The sequence below is a fragment of the Hemitrygon akajei genome, chromosome 32 (genome assembly GCF_048418815.1).
Source record: "Hemitrygon akajei chromosome 32, sHemAka1.3, whole genome shotgun sequence".
In the NCBI taxonomy this organism is placed as follows: Eukaryota; Metazoa; Chordata; class Chondrichthyes; order Myliobatiformes; family Dasyatidae; genus Hemitrygon; species Hemitrygon akajei.
Window position 1 is genome coordinate 2,802,812 of NC_133155.1, and position 18,113 is coordinate 2,820,924.

At 46.3% G+C, this 18,113-nt stretch overlaps 1 protein-coding gene across 3 annotated transcripts in view; it reads right to left on the minus strand.

Moving 5' to 3' along the window:
• Positions 1 to 371: 371 nt before the first annotated feature.
• The window catches only part of e2f2 (E2F transcription factor 2), a 76,964-nt gene continuing 59,222 nt past the window's right edge, over positions 372 to 18,113 (minus strand). For all 3 annotated transcript variants that reach the window (XM_073034559.1, XM_073034557.1, XM_073034558.1), the window contains exons 4-7: positions 17,143 to 17,301; positions 15,603 to 15,717; positions 10,920 to 11,145; positions 372 to 8,880 (exon numbers count right to left, since the gene is read on the minus strand). In XM_073034559.1, coding sequence (XP_072890660.1) covers positions 8,633 to 8,880; positions 10,920 to 11,145; positions 15,603 to 15,717; positions 17,143 to 17,301 — 748 coding nt within the window. In that variant the 3' untranslated portion in view covers positions 372 to 8,632. The remainder of the gene's footprint in view (positions 8,881 to 10,919; positions 11,146 to 15,602; positions 15,718 to 17,142; positions 17,302 to 18,113) is intronic.

Below are 18,113 nucleotides of genomic sequence, written 5' to 3' on the forward strand. Positions count from 1 at the left end.
GCTGGAGAAGAAGGAATCTGATAGGAGAGGAGAATGGACCATGGGAGAAGGGGAAGGAGGTTAGCGAGAAGGTGACAGGTGAAGCCAGGTGGATGGGAAAGGTCAAGGGCTGGAGAAGAAGGAATCTGATAGGAGAGGAGAATGGACCATGGGAGAAGGGGAAAGAGGTTAGCGAGAAGGTGACAGGTGAAGCCAGGTGGATGGGAAAGGTCAAGGGCTGGAGAAGAAGGAATCTGATAGGAGAGGAGAATGGACCATGGGAGAAGGGGAAAGAGGTTAGCGAGAAGGTGACAGGTGAAGCCAGGTGGATGGGAAAGGTCAAGGGCTGGAGAAGAAGGAATCTGATAGGAGAGGAGAATGGACCATGGGAGAAGGGGAAAGAGGTTAGCGAGAAGGTGACAGGTGAAGCCAGGTGGATGGGAAAGGTCAAGGGCTGGAGAAGAAGGAATCTGATAGGAGAGGAGAATGGACCATGGGAGAAAGGGAAGGAGGAGGGGACCCGGGGGAGGTGATAGGTAGGTGAGAAGAGGTAAAGGGTTAGAGTAGGGAATAGAGGAAGGGGGTTGCGGAGTTAATTTGTTTACCGGAAGGAGAAGTCGATATTCATGCCATCATTTTGGAGGCTACCCAATTTATGATGTAGAATTGCCTAGGAATTTACAATTATCACTAGGCATTCCACAAAACAAAGAAGTGATGCTTCAATCTTCAGCTGTTTGGGTGCCACTATGCAGGTCCGATAAGAGCCTGGAAACTCCCGAGTGGTCAGACAAAGCTTTCAGTTGCTGGATCTCAGTGATGCTCTGGCCCATGGCCAGAGGTGTAATCACAGGGACAATACAAACCTCAGCACAGTTCCAAGGTTGTCTAGTGACCTGAGCTGTTGCTGGGAGAAAGCAGAGTCAGGACTGAAGCCTGAAAGGGAAATGCTGGAGTCTGTGATAGGGTGCTGAGAAGCCAGTTTGGGACCGGCCTGCCTGCTGATCAGGATATGAGCCCGATTAGGATTCCATTCTGCCATACACTTGGAATGCCGGGATTTTCAACACGCTGTCTTGTGATGTCTTTCTATTTATCAATTGTTGATTTGTTTATTTTTTGAGCCAGTGCCCAGCAACCTCCAATCTAATCCTGGTATAGCCAAGGGACAATTTACAATGACCAATTAACCTACTAACCGGTACATCTTTGGGAGGAAACCAGAGCACCCGGAGGAAACCCACGCGGTTAGGGGGAGAGCATACAAACTCCTTACAGGCAGTGGTGGGAATTGAACCCAGGTCGCCGGTATTGTGAAGCGTACCACCACGCTGCCCTGAAGGAGATCACCCTGCACAAGCAAAATGCAAATCACAAAGTTCAGAAAACATTGCATTGAGTTTCCCAGAGTTATACAAAACAGTCATCAGCTGGTCATTACTGAGATTCAAAAACAAAATCTATTTTTAATCACAAACACTGAAACAGCAACAGTATACAATTTAATTTCTAGGCATAAATCTGCAGAGAATGGTTACAAACACCAGAATATTGAAAATGGGGCAAATACCCTTCACCTTTGCCCTCTTGAATCCAATTCTGGCCTCCACACGGAGTCCACATTCTCTCTATCACTGAATAAGATTGACGAGACCAGAGTTAGAACCATTGAACAAAAGTGCAAGGGAAATGACCCATGTGTAGGAACCTGAATTATTCTGAGGTAACATCTTTGGAATGGAAGCAAATGGAATTTTATTTCAAACTATGTCCATATTCGTATTCTGTACTTCTTGCATATGTTCTTTGCAATAGACCGATTATACTTAACAAGTAAATTTTAAATTTGATATTAAGACATGGAATGTGCTTAACCCGACACTGACAAAAATGTACCCTTTAACGAATTAAAGATAAAACCAATATATTCCTGGAAAATATTTAACTCCATGGAAGTGCATTACAGTATTCTTTTAGAGAGCTAGTATTGAACAAGATGGCCCAAAAGGCCTGGCCAAAATCTTACTCTAAGCTGTGCCACACCGTAGACTGAAACTGAGTTGGAGGAGGTTCACACAAGGCTTACTCATTGTCCAACCAGCTGCACCCTTAATGGAATTACTGCAAGTTACTATAAGTCTAGTAAAACTGGAATTAACCTCCGAAAGTTACACAAACTCCCACTATTCTTGAAACCTGGTGCACAAATATTACACATCAGACACAAATTGGGCTTCTTTTGGTCAACCTGACAAGTTATTTAACATTTCACAAACAAAAAATAACATGAACATAATTTTACAGACAAATTTGGCCTAGTCAACTGTTCAAACAGAGAACAATAGACGGAAAGCGATCTCAACAGATCAGATTGACGGTTATGTTTGGATTATATCCAAGAATGAATCATATAGGAGGGAACTAAGATACGTCAAACACACGCACAGACAATATTCACTCAGACTTCAGTGAGTAAATTCATTTGGAGTTATGGACTTGTATCAATATTTGTCATCATTGAATGAAACAAAACACAGAAATATACACTCATTCACTATCCATGTCAAATTAAGAATACTCTATTTGGTCAGTGCTATTATGACAAGGAAGCTTTTTAATGATAAAACACAAGGCCAGGGTAACTACAGGCAAAACTGAGAAAATCCCATGGAGCTCAACCCAAAAAGGTGAACTACCAGGGAATTCTCAGGGACAAGAGTTGATGCTTAAGAAAGAGGGATGAGGAGATGTGGTTGGGTTTCATATTGCGAAGACGTCAGGAGAAGGGAAGTTACACAGACAAATAACTGGATAGTGTGGGATGGGCGAGGGAGAGACTTGAGTTCTGGTTGCCATGATCACTATGAGATGTATCGGAAGATGCATTTGCTCTTTCTCATTAGCGGAAATCTTTGCAATGAACCTACCCATGTCAGACTGTGTCCATTCTCTGCCATTGCTACTGTGCCTTGTGAGACCTCATTGTCACAGGCCAAACACCCGATTTATTAAATGTTAACATTGTACCCACCTCATCATTCACCCCATTATCAGCTGGGGTGACCCGAATCCAGAAGTTAATTAATTTAGCGATACAGCACAATGTAGGCTGTTCATGCCACACAGTTTCAACAACCCACGACAACCCCAATTTAACCCTAATCTAATCACTGGACCATTTACAATGACCAGTTAACCTACTCAGTACGTCTTCGGACTGTGGGAGCACCTGGAGAAAACCCACGCATTCCACAGGGAGGATGTACGCGACTCCTCAGGGAGGACCCCAACTCTGGAACACCCCCACCCCCAAGGTGTAGTAATAGGTTCATGCTAACCACAACGCTACTGTAGAGCCCAAGTGTAGCAATGATCTGTTGGGGTCTTAACATGACAGAAGAGCAAACCAGTCTCCCTCAAATAAAACTGGAAATATGGAATGACCCAGTGAATGGCTGTCGATCAACACTTCAGGCTGGTGGCCTTTCGTCAGATGGCATGCTACGTATTCCTAGTCTGTTCTGTTCTCAATCCCGTCATTCAGGACAGAGACACGAACAGGTTCAAAAAGCCAGAGAGCACTTGGCTAAAATGACTGTAAAAAACACCTCTTCCCCAGGGCACCACTGCTCAGTACAAGAGGACATGGCTTTAAGGTAAGGGGAGGGAAGTTCAAGGGGGATATTAGAGGAAGGTTTTTCACTCAGAGAGTGGTTAGTGCCTGAATCAGTGGTGGAGGCAGATACACTAGTGAAGTTTAAGAGACTACTGGACTGGTATATGAAGGAATTTAAGGTGGGGGGTTATATGGGAGGCAGGGTTTGAGGGTTGGCACAACATTGTAGGCCGAAGGGCCTGTAATGTGCTGTACTATTCTATGTTCTATGTTCTAAAACAACTTTCCTCTCACACCTAAAAAAAAATTCTGATTACCAGCAACACCCGGACATCTTGCTGATAGGGACCAACCCCTACAATATGGCTGCCAACAAAGTCACAAGGTATTACAAAGAATATGGTGCTTCCCAGATGATGGGTTAATTGATTTTAGGAATTGGTGTGTGTCTATATTTGTTTTTGACAAGTCTGGATGATTAAATAATGCAAACCTACTTGGTTTTTGATTGGCTGTGGGAAGGCAAGCGTCTCAAAGATTGGCCAGAGAACGGCCAATGGCTCTGTTGTTAGAGAGACAATGATGAGGTGATTGGAGTGACATTCACAGGCCTGAAACTTGGCTCGGTGACCAGGACATCCACAATCCAGGCTCTTGCTCCACACTCAAAGGCTGGTGATCATGAGTTGTATGCGCAGGAAGTACAAGGGCCAGACAGACCTGGGCAGGTCAGGAGTTTGTGGTACCGCCATCGGATAGTTTGGAAATCAGAGCCTAAATGTTGCTCAGTAGTCTGGATGCCGAAGCCTGGAGGTCTGTCCTGGAGTTGGGGGACTGTCCATATGTGTGGGTGGGAGGGGAGGGGGAGGAAAGGGGCCTGTTTTGTAGTTGCTGTGTTCTGTTTTTATTCTGTCGAGCATTGTGGGCATGCCATATTGGAGCTGGAATGCGTGCCAACACTTGTGAGCTGCCCCCAGCACATCCTCAGCTTGTGTTGGTTAACACAAGCAACGCACTTCACATGATAAATTAACAAATTTGAATAAAGATTCCTCCAGGAAAATGTACTAGAGTTGGCACAGGAGGACGGAGACGATACAGAAATGTGCCTGGACTGACACCTCACTGCCCTATTGTCCTGTTTATTATTTATTGTAACGCCTGCACTGTTTTGTGCACTTTATGCAGTCCTGGGTAGGTCTGTAGTCTAGTGTAGTTGTGAGTTTTTTTTTTCCTGTGTTGTTTTTTTTACGTAGTTCAGTCTAGTTTTTGTACTGTGTCATGTAACACCATGGTCCTGAAAAACGTTGTCTCATTTTTACTATGCACTGTACCAGCAGTTATGGTCAAAATGGCAATAAAAATGACTTGACTTGAAAAGAGAAGAGGAACTAACAATCAACAATGTTATAAAGACAATTCTATCCACAAGAGGCATTAATATGCTCCATTACTACAGAAAGCATCTATCCATCAATGTCTGAATCTAATCTCTTTGCCCTCTACACCTCGAGTCTTAGCCTGTTGAACGAAGGAGATGCCACTGCTCCCTCTAGTGGCGAGCAGAAACTCTGCACATTTACAACGTACCAATGAACAGCTGGCTATAATCAAACAGCTTGGCACTGGTGAGCTCCCACGCGGCCCAACCACACTTGTGCAAGTCTAACGAATCAGATAAGGAAAATGTCTGAAGACCAGTAACCCCAATCTACATTTGTCAGACTATGGTAATTCCCTATAGTATCACTAAATCCAAGCACACAGAGCTGTTCAGCACATCAAGTTTGTGCTGTCCTTGGATAGGTTGTCCAGCTTAGATCTTCATCCAGTTATTTTTCCTATAACCCTGCCAACATGAAAATCGTTGGGATGTCTGGCTGGTCCAGAGGTACCCAACACCCACCATCACCCTCTCCTCTCCTGAGAGTCACAGTTATTGTTGGGGTTGCCCACTCAACACCCCTGCCTCACCCAACCACTCTCCCTCCTCAAGGGTGAAGGATGCAGTTGGATAACAAGCTGTTCTACCACAGCACTTGGTCACATCGCACCTCGACACACTGGGACCGGCTGGCAAGTGGCAAGGTTGGGAGCTCAGAAACCCACGTTTAAGCCATTTTGAAACCCATGGAGGCAGCATGCCCACAGATAGCCAAGGTCAATAATCCGCTCTTCAGAGTTCCTCCCTCTTCCTTACCATGACCCTGGCAATTTGACAGAAACAAATTCTCCACATCATTTCTGTATGAGCACCTCCCGATCTCCCTGCACTGAACTCTGCTGGTCTCCCAGAGAGCAATCCTGACTGAAACACTACTGTTAGAAACACACGCACGCACACACAACACACTCCTATACACAATTTATATAAAGGCCTCAACTAAAATTTCCTCTATGTACACAATTTTGTTAGTTTAAAGAAAATATATATATATATATACACATATACACACAGTCTAACCTATTATTTTTGGCAATTTGCCAGGTGCTGCTCAAAATTTCAAAATAGGACCTTTCAAACTTTGATTTAGGTAAATAGTGTGTTTGAGGAAATCCCCCTCCCCTGCCCCATAACCTGATGCTACCACACACACAACACACACACACCTCTTTTCCCTTAGTCACACACACAAGCATGAGGCAAACAGAGCAAAGGGCATCAATATTCTTGCCACAGGAACAATAAAACTAACAATTTGCTCCAAATTCATTACATACTAAAATCACGAGTGCTTGGGTTACAAAATTCTAAGATACAACAGTAGGAACGATCCCTTTCTGGGATCCACCCAGTAGCCAGGGTCGATTTGAGAAATGAAGAGCCAATAGAGTACCCAGATAGGGACACAATTTGAAGTCCACAGCTTTAACAACAGACAAGTTTACAATAGATGAACAGCATTTTTTTTTAAGAGCAAATCAAAAAGAAAATGTTAAAGAATACAAAATCATTGCCAACAGTTTGGATACTCCCAGTGTGACGTCCCAGACAATTAAATTGTCGATAGAACATGTGGGAATCTTCCTCTGTTTTATGTGCTAAACGCATCTCATTGCATTATATGCACATTGAAGACCAATTCAAAAATTCCAGTGTCAACGTACACGTGACACTGCATTACTCAGTCAGCACGTACCACAGAGGATGAATCTTGGAAGTGGTCCTTACTCCACAGGAAGTGACCAGCATCCACCCAAACCCCTTCCCTGAGAAACACCGATTTCACTAGATTACATTTGTTAAACATTAGCTTAGTTTTAAAACCCATATTTAAAATAATTTTCTTTTACAAAAAAAAAGCACCATTTGAATCCAATTCAGTTCAATAAACACGTTACAGAAGGAAGATCTGACAAACACACTGTGCAAAAGTAGAGGAAGTCTCACCATCACTAAGCCACTTTCCCCAATGGTACCTTCCTCCTGGACGTGCCGATGAAGCCATCCCATTAACACTGCGCTCAAACAGTCACCAGACGGCAATTACCTATCGGCCGTTCGACTGCAAAAAGGCATCAAAAGTGGGGAGTGGCCTACAATTCCAACCCAGTAATGGTACTGAATGCATCGTTCAAACAGTATCTTCAACTGAATTCAACCAGAGCTTATGAAATGAAATTAAATAGTATGCAAAGACTGTTTTAACAGTCTCCATAGTGAAATATGGATAATTCCAATTGAGGATTCGATCACTGAACCAGTAATTCCCCCAATTTACAGAATTTAGCCATGGTTTAATATAAACACAGGAGATTCTGCAGATTCTGGAAATCTTGAGCACCACACACAAAATGCTGGAGGGACTCAGCATATCAGGCAGGATCTATGGAGGGGAATAAACAGTCCACAGTTCGGGCAGAGACCCTTCATCAAAACTCACAATGAAGGGTCTCGGGCCAAAATGGCAACTGTTTATTCCTCCCCATAGAGGCTGCCCAACGTGCTGAGTTCCTCCAGCATTTTATGTGTGTTGCTCTAGTACAGGGGTTCCCAAACTTTTTTTTTTAATGCCATGGACCAATACCATTAATCAAGGAGTCTGTAGATCCCAGGCTGGGAACCCCCGATCTACCATAGTTTGTCAGGCATCAGCTAATGGGGGGTTAGAGCTGGTCTATGAATTATGCCACTCCAAAACGAAAATTCAGGTTGAATAGCAGAGGAGACGATCACAAAGCCCGCCACCCAGGTGGCAAAATCTCTCGACTACACTTGAAGAAAAACCTTGCAGATCCCAGGCACACTTCACCCAACTGCACCGCAATTCTAGGGAGCAAAAAACTGAATGGGAGAGTGACCCTCTCAATGACAGGACAGCAGACATGTCGGAAGCAATCGGCCGCAAAGCCCTGCAAGATAATCTGATCAAGAACGTAGCTGCAGGTGTGGATGGGGCTGAACGTTAGTAGAAGAGAAATCCAACCCAGCCTGCCTGCTGGCCTGCTCTCACAGGGTATCGAGGCTTCACGTGTGGCTACCGCTGGATCATTCCAGTGAAACCCTGAACACCACTTCAGTATTTTTTTCCTTTTGTTTTTGTACCACTTATTTGTTTTTTTTTAATATTGTTCTTAATGTAATTTATACTTTTTTTTAAATTATGTATTGCATTGTACCACTGCTGCAAATCAACAAATTTCACAGTGCCAGTGATACTAAACCTGATTCTGAAGATGAGATGGTGAGAAAGGCTCTACTAAACAGCTCCAGATCTGAAGGTGTATCAGGGTTACACACACAGACCCCAAGAGATGGTTTACCAGCTCTCTCAGCATGTCCCCACCACAACAGAACCCCACGGACTCCAGCGCCTGATCAAAATGTCAAGTTATCAATGTCGTCTCCCAAGAGACAGCCACAGCCTTGGCTACAGGTCTGCAGGTTGTTCCTTTAAGCAACTAAGAGTTAACTATCAGGGAAAGCACCTTCCTCTACAGTCACTCTGATCCTGTTTAACATCCCCTACAAGAGGAAACACCCTTTATGACGCGGGGCTGGTGCCCACTCCGGAGAAGGCGGGGACGTGGGCTGTGCTAGTTGGGCAGCAAATCATCAAGGTCGTAGGAGTCGAAGAGGTCACTGACGCCTTCGCTGTCCTCCAGGCTCCACAGGTAGTCGCCATGGTCCAGGGGCGGCGAGAAGCTGACGAAAGGAGCGTCGCCGTAGGAGGTGGAGGGAAGCTGATCCTCTGTCTGTTGGAGGAGGTGGTGAGGGAGCCCAAGGACACCGTCTTCACCGTCCAGCAGGGAGATCGGCAGCACCGGCTTCAGGTCATCTGCAACTACTCAGGAAGAGGAGCGAGAGTGAGACGAGAAATTAACTCGGCTTCAGTACAAACAATCCTCCACAAGCTCTGCTTGGTAAACCTGCTACCATTAAACTGTCAAATCTTCAAGCCTTTAACCTTTGTTTAACCAGAGCTGATCAACACAATACCAATGGCACATCTGATTGTGTCCTCTGTTCTCCCCACCCCTCACTATCTGAAAACATTAACCTTAGTACAGTCTGTCTGCTACCTGTGGTACTGCACAGGTACCTCGAGGAAAAAGCTGGAGCTGGAGTCCCTAAGACCGTCCTTCGTTGAGTTCTACACTGACTATCAACTCATGCAACACCACTGCTGCCAAACTTAATCAGTCTGTCATTCCTTTGGGTTTATCAGCTGTGTGGAGAAGGGGAGACAATTACATGGGCAAGAGCTCGCTCTCTATACCCTACCGCCTGGCTTATGCATCACAGACAGCTGGGGCATCCATGGCCGACTCCAACTAACAGAGGGCCTCTACTGTACTTGCATATATTACAACAGACTCAGTTTGCCTGGACATTAGCAGCGTCTCTGCATGCGATCACTGATATACCACAGGAGACAGTGCACAATGGTTCTGTCTCACTTCTGCGGGCGTTGTCCTTCCTGAACAAAATGACAGCAGAGTTCCTGGATGTTATTCAGGCCAAGGCAACCTGTTAACGATGACATTTTTAGATAGTGAATGCTACTGAAAGCAATTGATTACCTAGTCAGGAAGCAGTACAGCTGTAAAGTAATGACTTATCACCTTTCTCATTTTTCACCGACTAAGTGTTATAATTGCATAGCCTTCCGAATGAATTCTGTTATCTAAGGAATTTCTATTATCTCAAGTATAAAGGTGGTAGATTATTGTAAAGCGCCATATTGAATCTCATTAATCTCTGCCTAGCTTCTCAGTCTCTCACTTAGCTTCAAGTGCACTGTATCTTTGTTTAAACTTTAAAATAAACTATCCTGAATTCTTGCTCATTCCCAAACTCCTAAAAGAACCACATCTCTGATTGTTCACCGTCACTAAGCCACTTTCCCCAATGGTACCTTCCTCCTGGACGTGCCGATGAAGCCATCCCATTAACACTGCGCTCAAACAGTCACCAGACAGCAATTACCTATCGGCCGTTCGACTGCAAAAAGGCATCTAAAGTGGGGAGTGGCCTACAATTCCAACCCAGTAATGGTACTGAATACATCGTTCAAACAGTATCTTCAACTGAATTCAACCAGATCAAGACTGACCGAGATCTGAAAGCATCTCCTCCGAGCAGCCTGGTATCACCTGCCAGCTTGTACTCCTGCCCCTCCCTATTCTGGCTTTTGCCCCCTTCCTTTCCAGTCCTGATGAAGGATCTGGGTTCAAAATGTCAACCATTTATTCTTCTCAATAAATGCTGCCTGCGTGGCGGGGTGGACCTATGTCTCTAGCAAAGGGGGTGTAAGGCACTCCTTCCCTCCACTCGCCTGCAGGTCACGTTTTGGGGAAAGTGTAGCACTTGCTTAGCCAACACCAGCCCTCCCCCACAATCAGGGCTACGTGAAGCCATGGGAATGTGTGGTGGACGGTTGTAATAGCAGCTGGTCCTGGTTATGTGACCACCCACACCAGGTGGACAATCTCTGAAGAGTACTGATCATGGCCGGGCTCACTTGTCTTGTAAAGACACGGCCCAGAAGGCCACGGCAAACCACTTCTGTAGAAAAATATGCCAAGAACGTTCATGGTCATGGAAGGACCACAATCGCCCACGTTATATGACACGGCACATAATGGCGATGATAGATGCTGCCTGACCTGCTGAGTTCTTCCAGCATTTTGTGTGTGCTACTACGCTGGAACCAATGTTCTATAAAGGTTCTTCGGGAACTTATTCACCTTTTAGATCTGTTCTCTTGTGCTGCAAATAAAGCCTAATTGTACTCAATAACTTTTCATTCTAAATCTCTATTCATCCCCAGTTTGAGCTTCATCCTCCCTCCCCAGTTCCTCCCCAAATTTTGCCACTCACCTTCTTCTTTGATCTCACGGTGGCAGGTGATTTTCGGACAGTCGGGCTCATGCTGGGATGGGGCTGCAGGGCCAGGATTAGTCGCTGGCAAGGAAGCCGCACTCCCGCTCTCCTCCTTCTTGGGGGTGGAGTGCTTCACGGGACTGTTTTCCTCCACCATCTCCTCTGGGCATAGGTACACCTCGATCGGCCCATTGGTGCTCTTGAGGTAAATCTGGAGGTTCTCCTGTTGGAGCAGCACAGGGAGTTGGTCAGAGCCCGCAGCCTCAGGAAGAACAAGACACAGAACATAACAATATCCACCAAACCACTGAAGGTGCGGCTGCTAAGAACAATAAGACAGTGAAGCGTGCACGGGGCAGAGCCGCAGGAGCCGGGGATCTCAGAGGGACATTAGGTCAAGATGCAGGAGGGAATAGGGATATGAAACTATTTAAAACAATCAATATAGAGAAGATTAAAAGATATGGATATGCATTTCCAATGGTGGGGGAGTCTAAGACCAGAGGATTTAGCATGGAGACTAGGAGGAATTTCTTGAGAAGGTGAATCTGTAGAATTTGTTGCCGTGGGTGGCTGTGGAGGCCAGGTCATTGGGCAGATTTAAGGCAGAGGTTGATAGATTCTTAATTGGTCAGGGTTTGAAGGGATATGGGGAGAAGGCAGGAGATTGGGGCTGAGAGGAAAATAGATCAGCCAGGATGAAAAGGCAGAGCAGACTCAATGGGCCAAATGGCCTTATTCTGCTCCTATATCTTATGGTCTTATAGTTATGAGCAACACAGACAAAACGCTGGAGGATTTCAGCAAATCAGGGAAGACTTATAGGGGAGAATAAACAGTCGATGCTCTCCGTCCTGAACCTTCATCACTGGAAAGGAAGGATGCAGATGTGGCAGCATCTACAGAGGAAAAAACAGCATTGACATTTCCACCAAGAAGCCATTGGCTTCTGCCCCCTTCCTTTCCAGTCCTGAGGAAGGGTCTCAGCCTGAAACGTCAACTATTCATTCCTCTCCATGGATGCTGCCTGACCTGCTGAGTTCCTCCAGCACTGTGTGTGTGTTCGTGCGTGTGCATGTGCGCAAAGCTCAAGATTTGCAGCATCTGTAGAATCTCTTGTGTTGATGGTTACAGATTAGATTTCCCTCAACGTACACAAATGTGAATTTCCATTTTTTGTTGTGCACGTTAATTTCTGCAGTTTATATTTGTGATGTGCGGTGCTGTTGCTGCAGAAGGATAATGCTCACGGCATGTACACTCTGGGTATGCACACTTATAAAAATAACCCTGGTTATGACATCCCCACCCATGCCTGTAAGGCGATTGTACATTCTCTCCGTGACCCCGTGGGTTTCCGCCCACAGTTCATTGATGTACTGGTTGGTAGGTTAATTGGTCATTGTAAATTGTCCTATGATTAGGAAGGGATTAAATCGGGGGTTGGTGGGCAGCTCGGCTCAAAGGGCCAGAAGGGCCTGTTTATCAATAAATTAGGGTTTATAAATCAGTCAGCATTAACATTGCAATTCCATCTGCAGCCACAAGATGGCACTGCAGCGCCTAATAGATTAGATTACATTTGGCCTGTGTGCATTGAAGCGACCAACGGCACATCCCACCAGATTTTTCTGCCAGACACCACACAATTGTGTTAATCCAGGTACTTGTTAAAAGTGTGACAGTTCCATCACTTTTTCAAGTACCGTTTCAGTACATCAGTGCTTTTGGGCAAGCTATATTTCTCAACTTCACTCAAACCTTGGAGATCTGACTTCTTCCACAGGGCAATAATTTTTCCTTTTTTTTTAAAACATTGTTTAGTGTTTGCATATGGTTATAACCATGATAAGTAACCCAGACATCTCCCCCCTCCGCAAAGAAACTACTCCAGCATTGTCAGTCTCATAACAACCAAAATTCTCTGTCTTTGGCAATTGGCCACAGTCTCAAATCACTCAGTGTCCCCTCTCGTGTTACCAAAGTTTCCAACGTGTCACGACCAGGATGTGGGACGCTGCAGTCAGCACATGACTACAGTTCAGAGTTCAATCCCCGCGTCCTCTGCACCCTGTGGAACGTGTGGGTTTTCTCTGGGTGCTCCGGTTTCCCACCCATGGGCCAAGGACGTGGGTTCATTAATCATTGTAAATTAGCTCAAGGTTAATCCGAGGTTGGTCTGAAAAGGCCTGTTCCATGCTGTGTCTCTAAATGAATAATAAACAGGGGTGTAGCAGCCATTGCCGATCTGATCATTCATACAACTCCCTCATGATCTTCAGTGCCTCAGCCAATAAAATCAGAAATGTGATAATGGCTGTTTAACTGCCTTGTTCAAAAATCTGTGAATATGTACCCCCAGATCCTTCTGCTCCTGTACCTTTCATAACACCCTGTCATAGAATCATACAGCCAGAAACTGGCCCTTTGGCCCATCACGTTCGTTACAACCATCATCCAATCTGCCTTCTCTCATCTTGCTTGCTTGTGTTGGAAGAATTTGCATCCAGAATCAAATGATCCTGTCCATTTTGGAAGAACTGGAAGGGCACAGCAGCATAACGGTTGGTTTAATGCTATGACAATGCTGGTGAAATTCCACCACTGTCTGTAAGGGCGTTTTGTCCATTCTCCAGGTAACCGCGTGAGTTTCCTCCGGGTGCTCAGGTTTCCACCCACAGTCCAAAGATGCATCGGTTGGTAGGTTAAATCACCACATGGGTTTAATTGGGCATCACAGGGTCTGTCACTGCACTGTATCTCTAAACAATTAGGGACAATAACAGTCCATTTGGCCTCAAGTCCATCCCAGAATTTCATGAGACTATGGCCAATTTCAGCTACTATCTATGCATCTTCCATTCCCAACTGATATCGATCATGTTGTAACCGCTGTTCGTAAGGAGTTCTCCCCATGACCTCGTGGGTTTCCTTCCACAGTCCAAAGTCCTATCAGTTAGTAGGTTAATTGGTCATTGTACGACATCCTGTGATTATGGTTATGGATCCTGAAACCGTCGGTCACGGGGCACTGTACCCCGATGATCGCTACATCGGTACTGTAGGAGCGTGGAGTTGCATGATGGTTTGGATCAGCTTCTGGCCCAGGTGCCATCTCTTCATTGTGGCCCAGAATGCATCACGCCACACCCTATCGAATGCCTTTTGAAGCCTATGAACACGTGGAGGATGTCCTGTATGTTGGCTCTATTTCTCACGCAGTACTCGGAGGCTGAATTATCTGTTCTGTTGTACTTCTTCCACTTCTGAATCCAGCCGGCTCTGTGGTGATCATTTCTTCTACCCGTGGTTTCAGGCTGTTCAAGATGACTTTCGACACTTGCTTTCATGGCTGATAAGACTTACGGTTCTATAATCCTGGCACCGCTGTAAGTTGCCTTCTTGGGAAAAGTGATGAGTGATTTTGTCCAGCGCGTTGGCTGTTGCCCAGACTGAGGATGTCTGTCACCATCTCTCCACCAGCTCGGCCGGGATGTTGTCCATTCCTGCAGCTTTCCCATTCTTCAGCAATCTTATGGCTGCTTCCACTTCTTCCCGAAGAATCGGAGAGTCATCGACGTTTGACAAGTCCTGGCTTGCAAGCACGCTGGGGTCTCCTTGGATCTGAGCAATACTCAGTCCATCTGCTGAGAGTTGTTTTTGCGTGTGTGTGTGCCATACTCCGCCAGAGCCTCAGTGACCACTTATTTTTTCAAGTGATTGTCTTGGAGGAAAGATTCTGTGAGTGATGCCCCACGTCCTTCTCACAGCGCAGTGTGTTTTTTTCTTACGAGGTCGAGTTACGAACTCGACACTCAACCCGGCACAGATGGAAAGCTTGTCTGGGAGCGGCCCGACTGGATTCGAACTCGGGAACCTTCGCTCCAGAGACGCCAGCCGGAGAATAATTAGTCTAGGGTTAAATCAGGGGGTTGGGCGACGTGACTCGAAAGGTCAGAATGGCCCGTTCCACACTGTATCTCAATAAAATAAACAAACTTCACTGTCCACTGCACCACCAGCTCTGGGTCTCATCTACAAACCTATTATGTATTTGTACAAATGGTCTTCTTTTGCACATTGGCTATTTGTCAGTCTCTGTGTGTAGTTTTTCATCGATTCTATTGTATTTCCACTGTGAATGCCTGCACAAAAATGAATCTCAGGGAAATAAACAGCGACATACATATACTTTTTAATAATTTTACTTTGAATCATGCCATCTACATGCTCACCCATAACATTATTGTGGTTAACAAATTCCAAGAGAGGCCCCCATCTCCACCAGCACCACTGAAGCCTGTACCAGGCCCCCATCGCCACCAGCACTACTGAAGCCTGTACCAGGCCCCCATCTCCACCAGCACTACTGAAGCCTGTACCAGGCCCCCATCTCCACCAGCACTACTGAAGCCTGTACCAGGCCCCCATCTCCACCAGCACTACTGAAGCCTGTACCAGGCCCCCATCTCCACCACTGGCAGCCTGTATAAGGCCCCCATCTCCACCAGCACCACTGAAGCCTGTACCAGGCCCCCATCTCCACCAGCACTACTGAAGCCTGTACCAGGCCCTCATCTCCACCAGCACCACTGAAGCCTGTACCAGGCCCCCATCTCCACCAGCACTACTGAAGCCTGTACCAGGCCCCCATCCCCACCACTGGCAGCCTTACCATACCTCACGGACATTGGGCACCTCCAGTCTCGTCTCCGGCGGAGCCTTCACTGCAATCACTGTCTGGTCCTGGAAACTGCCGATGGAGCGAATGTCGTGGTACGTCACGTACGCCAGCGTGTGCAGGGTTAAGGCAGAAAAAGGGACAGATTCTAAACAGAACCACCGCCAGCAATCGAAAGCTCCTCCCACCATCAGCCTGTAATTACCCACTGCTCAGGTAGGTATGACCGCCACTCGCACCATTATCACACCCTCCCTGGACGGTCTCTCAGTGATCAAGGTCCCAGCATGGAACAAAGGCATGAGGCAGGCTCCCAGCTTTCCCAAAGTCAGAGTCACACAATCCGGTCTTTCGGTTAATGACAGCCATCACGTACACATTCTGCTCCCAATTCATAGGACTTAACCCTGGACCTCCTAAGCCTCATGCTTATCTCAGTATTGAGTGAGTATTCACCTCCACAGTGACCGATTTCAGCCACCCTGCTCAAAATAATTCTTCCCAGATCAACCATAAATCTCCTGTCTTCACAATACATTGGTCAGACCAAATAAGTGAGCAGTTTTGGGCTCCTGATCTGAGAAAGGATGTGTTGGCTTTGGACAGGGCTCAGAGGACGTTTATCCCGGGAATGAAAGGGTTAACACGCGAGGAGTGTCTGATAGCCCTGGGACTGCACTCACTGGAGTTTAGAAGGATGAGGGTAGATCTCACTGAGATGTTTCCTATCGTGGGAGAGTCTAGGACCAGAGGACACAGCCTCAGAATAGAGGGATGTCCATTTAGAAAAGAGAAGAGAAGGAATTTCTTCAGCCAGAGGATGGAGAATCTGTGGATTTCATTACCACAAATGATGGTCGAGGCCAAGTTATTGGGCCTATTTAGAATAGAGGTTGGTGGGTTCTTGATTAGTCAGGGCATCAAAGGTTAGAGAGAAGTCAGGAGAAAGGAGTTGAATGGCAGAGCAGTCGATGAGCCAAATAACCTAATTCTGTTCCTAAGTCTTATTTGTGGCTTCTGGTTATAGATGCCTCTGCTAAGTTTTTCACTGTCTACCCTATCCATACCCCTCATAATTCTGTATTCCATCAGAACCATACCTCGAGTATCCAGTCTTCTTTCACATAAGAGGAGCTCCCTCCCAGGTAACACCCTGATGAATGTCCCCCACACCCATTCAGTGTCCGGCATCACCTCCCCAAAGGGTGGTGACCAGAACCACACTCTTTGGCTTACTTCGAACCATTCCCAGCCTCAGAACTTCCCGAAGCACTTGTACCAAAGCCAAGAGACAAGGTGAGAAGAATGGCCTCAGACCTCGCCTCACATCACAATGTGACAGCAAGCCAGATACCTGCTGCCTTTGGGATAAGCTTGGGAGAGCAGATGTGACACAAGGATGCGGGAGGTGACAAACAACAGGACGTGGGTAACGATGTCTGAGAGACGGTGGGAAATGGTGGAGTGAGGAAAGGGGAGAGGGCAGACACACAGATAAGGAGCATGTGGTATCTCTCAAACATGCACATGCAAGGATATCGTTGATTCTCTTCATCATCTGTCAGCATCTTCAGCTGTGTGCTGCAGCTCTGGATCAGGTCATCGAGGGACCTCTCCTTCCACACGAGGTCAGACAGGTCCTGCCGGAGGCACTGCTGCTTCTCCACGACCGATGTGTCCTCAAACAGGCTGCGGCCCCTGCCAGCGAGGGGAAAGATATACAAATGATCAACGAGAGACCCTGTCCCTTCCTCACTCTCCAACACTGGACGTCCAGGAAGTCCAGAATTACACTCATAAACCCAAGATGAACCACAGGGCGTGAGGGAATATGGGGGATACCAGTTCCGGGCTCCAAACCCTCCCTTGCAGGCCGGGAACCACGAGGAATTAAAGAACTACCACAGCAGTGAATCTGAGAACCGGGAGGGCAGGTGCTGGAACGTGAGGTGACAAACTGTCTGCTGGAGGAACTCAGCAGCCGTGGAGGGAAATGGCTCAGGTCGAGACCTTTCGTCACCACCAAAAGGGAGAAGAGGGGTGGCCTGTGTAGGGCAGGCGAGTGATAGGTGGACCCAGCTGATTGACAGGTGAACGAGGGAAGTCTGGGAACAACAACAAGGGACGCGAGATGACCAAGGGCAGCAACTGATGGGGTGGAAGGTGGAGGAGAGGTGAGCAGAGGGGAAGAGCGGAGAGAGATGGCGCAGTGGGAGGAGTGTGTGGGTGTTGGGCAGATGACTGGGTAGGGGAGGAGAAAGAAAGTTGGGAATGTGCAGGAATAGAGAAATGCAGACAGTGGGGGGGGGGGGGGGGCAGATTACCTAAAGTTGGAAGAAACTCACTATTTTTAAAACATTTCCAATTTTCTATAGACTTAAGAAAATTGGAAGCATTTTAAAAATAAAATATATATAAATTTTATAAAGTTTTAAATTTAAATTTAATAAAAATTTTATTAAGGCTACGAAGTTTGCAAAATAAATTATAGAAAAGGCTATTTGACCATG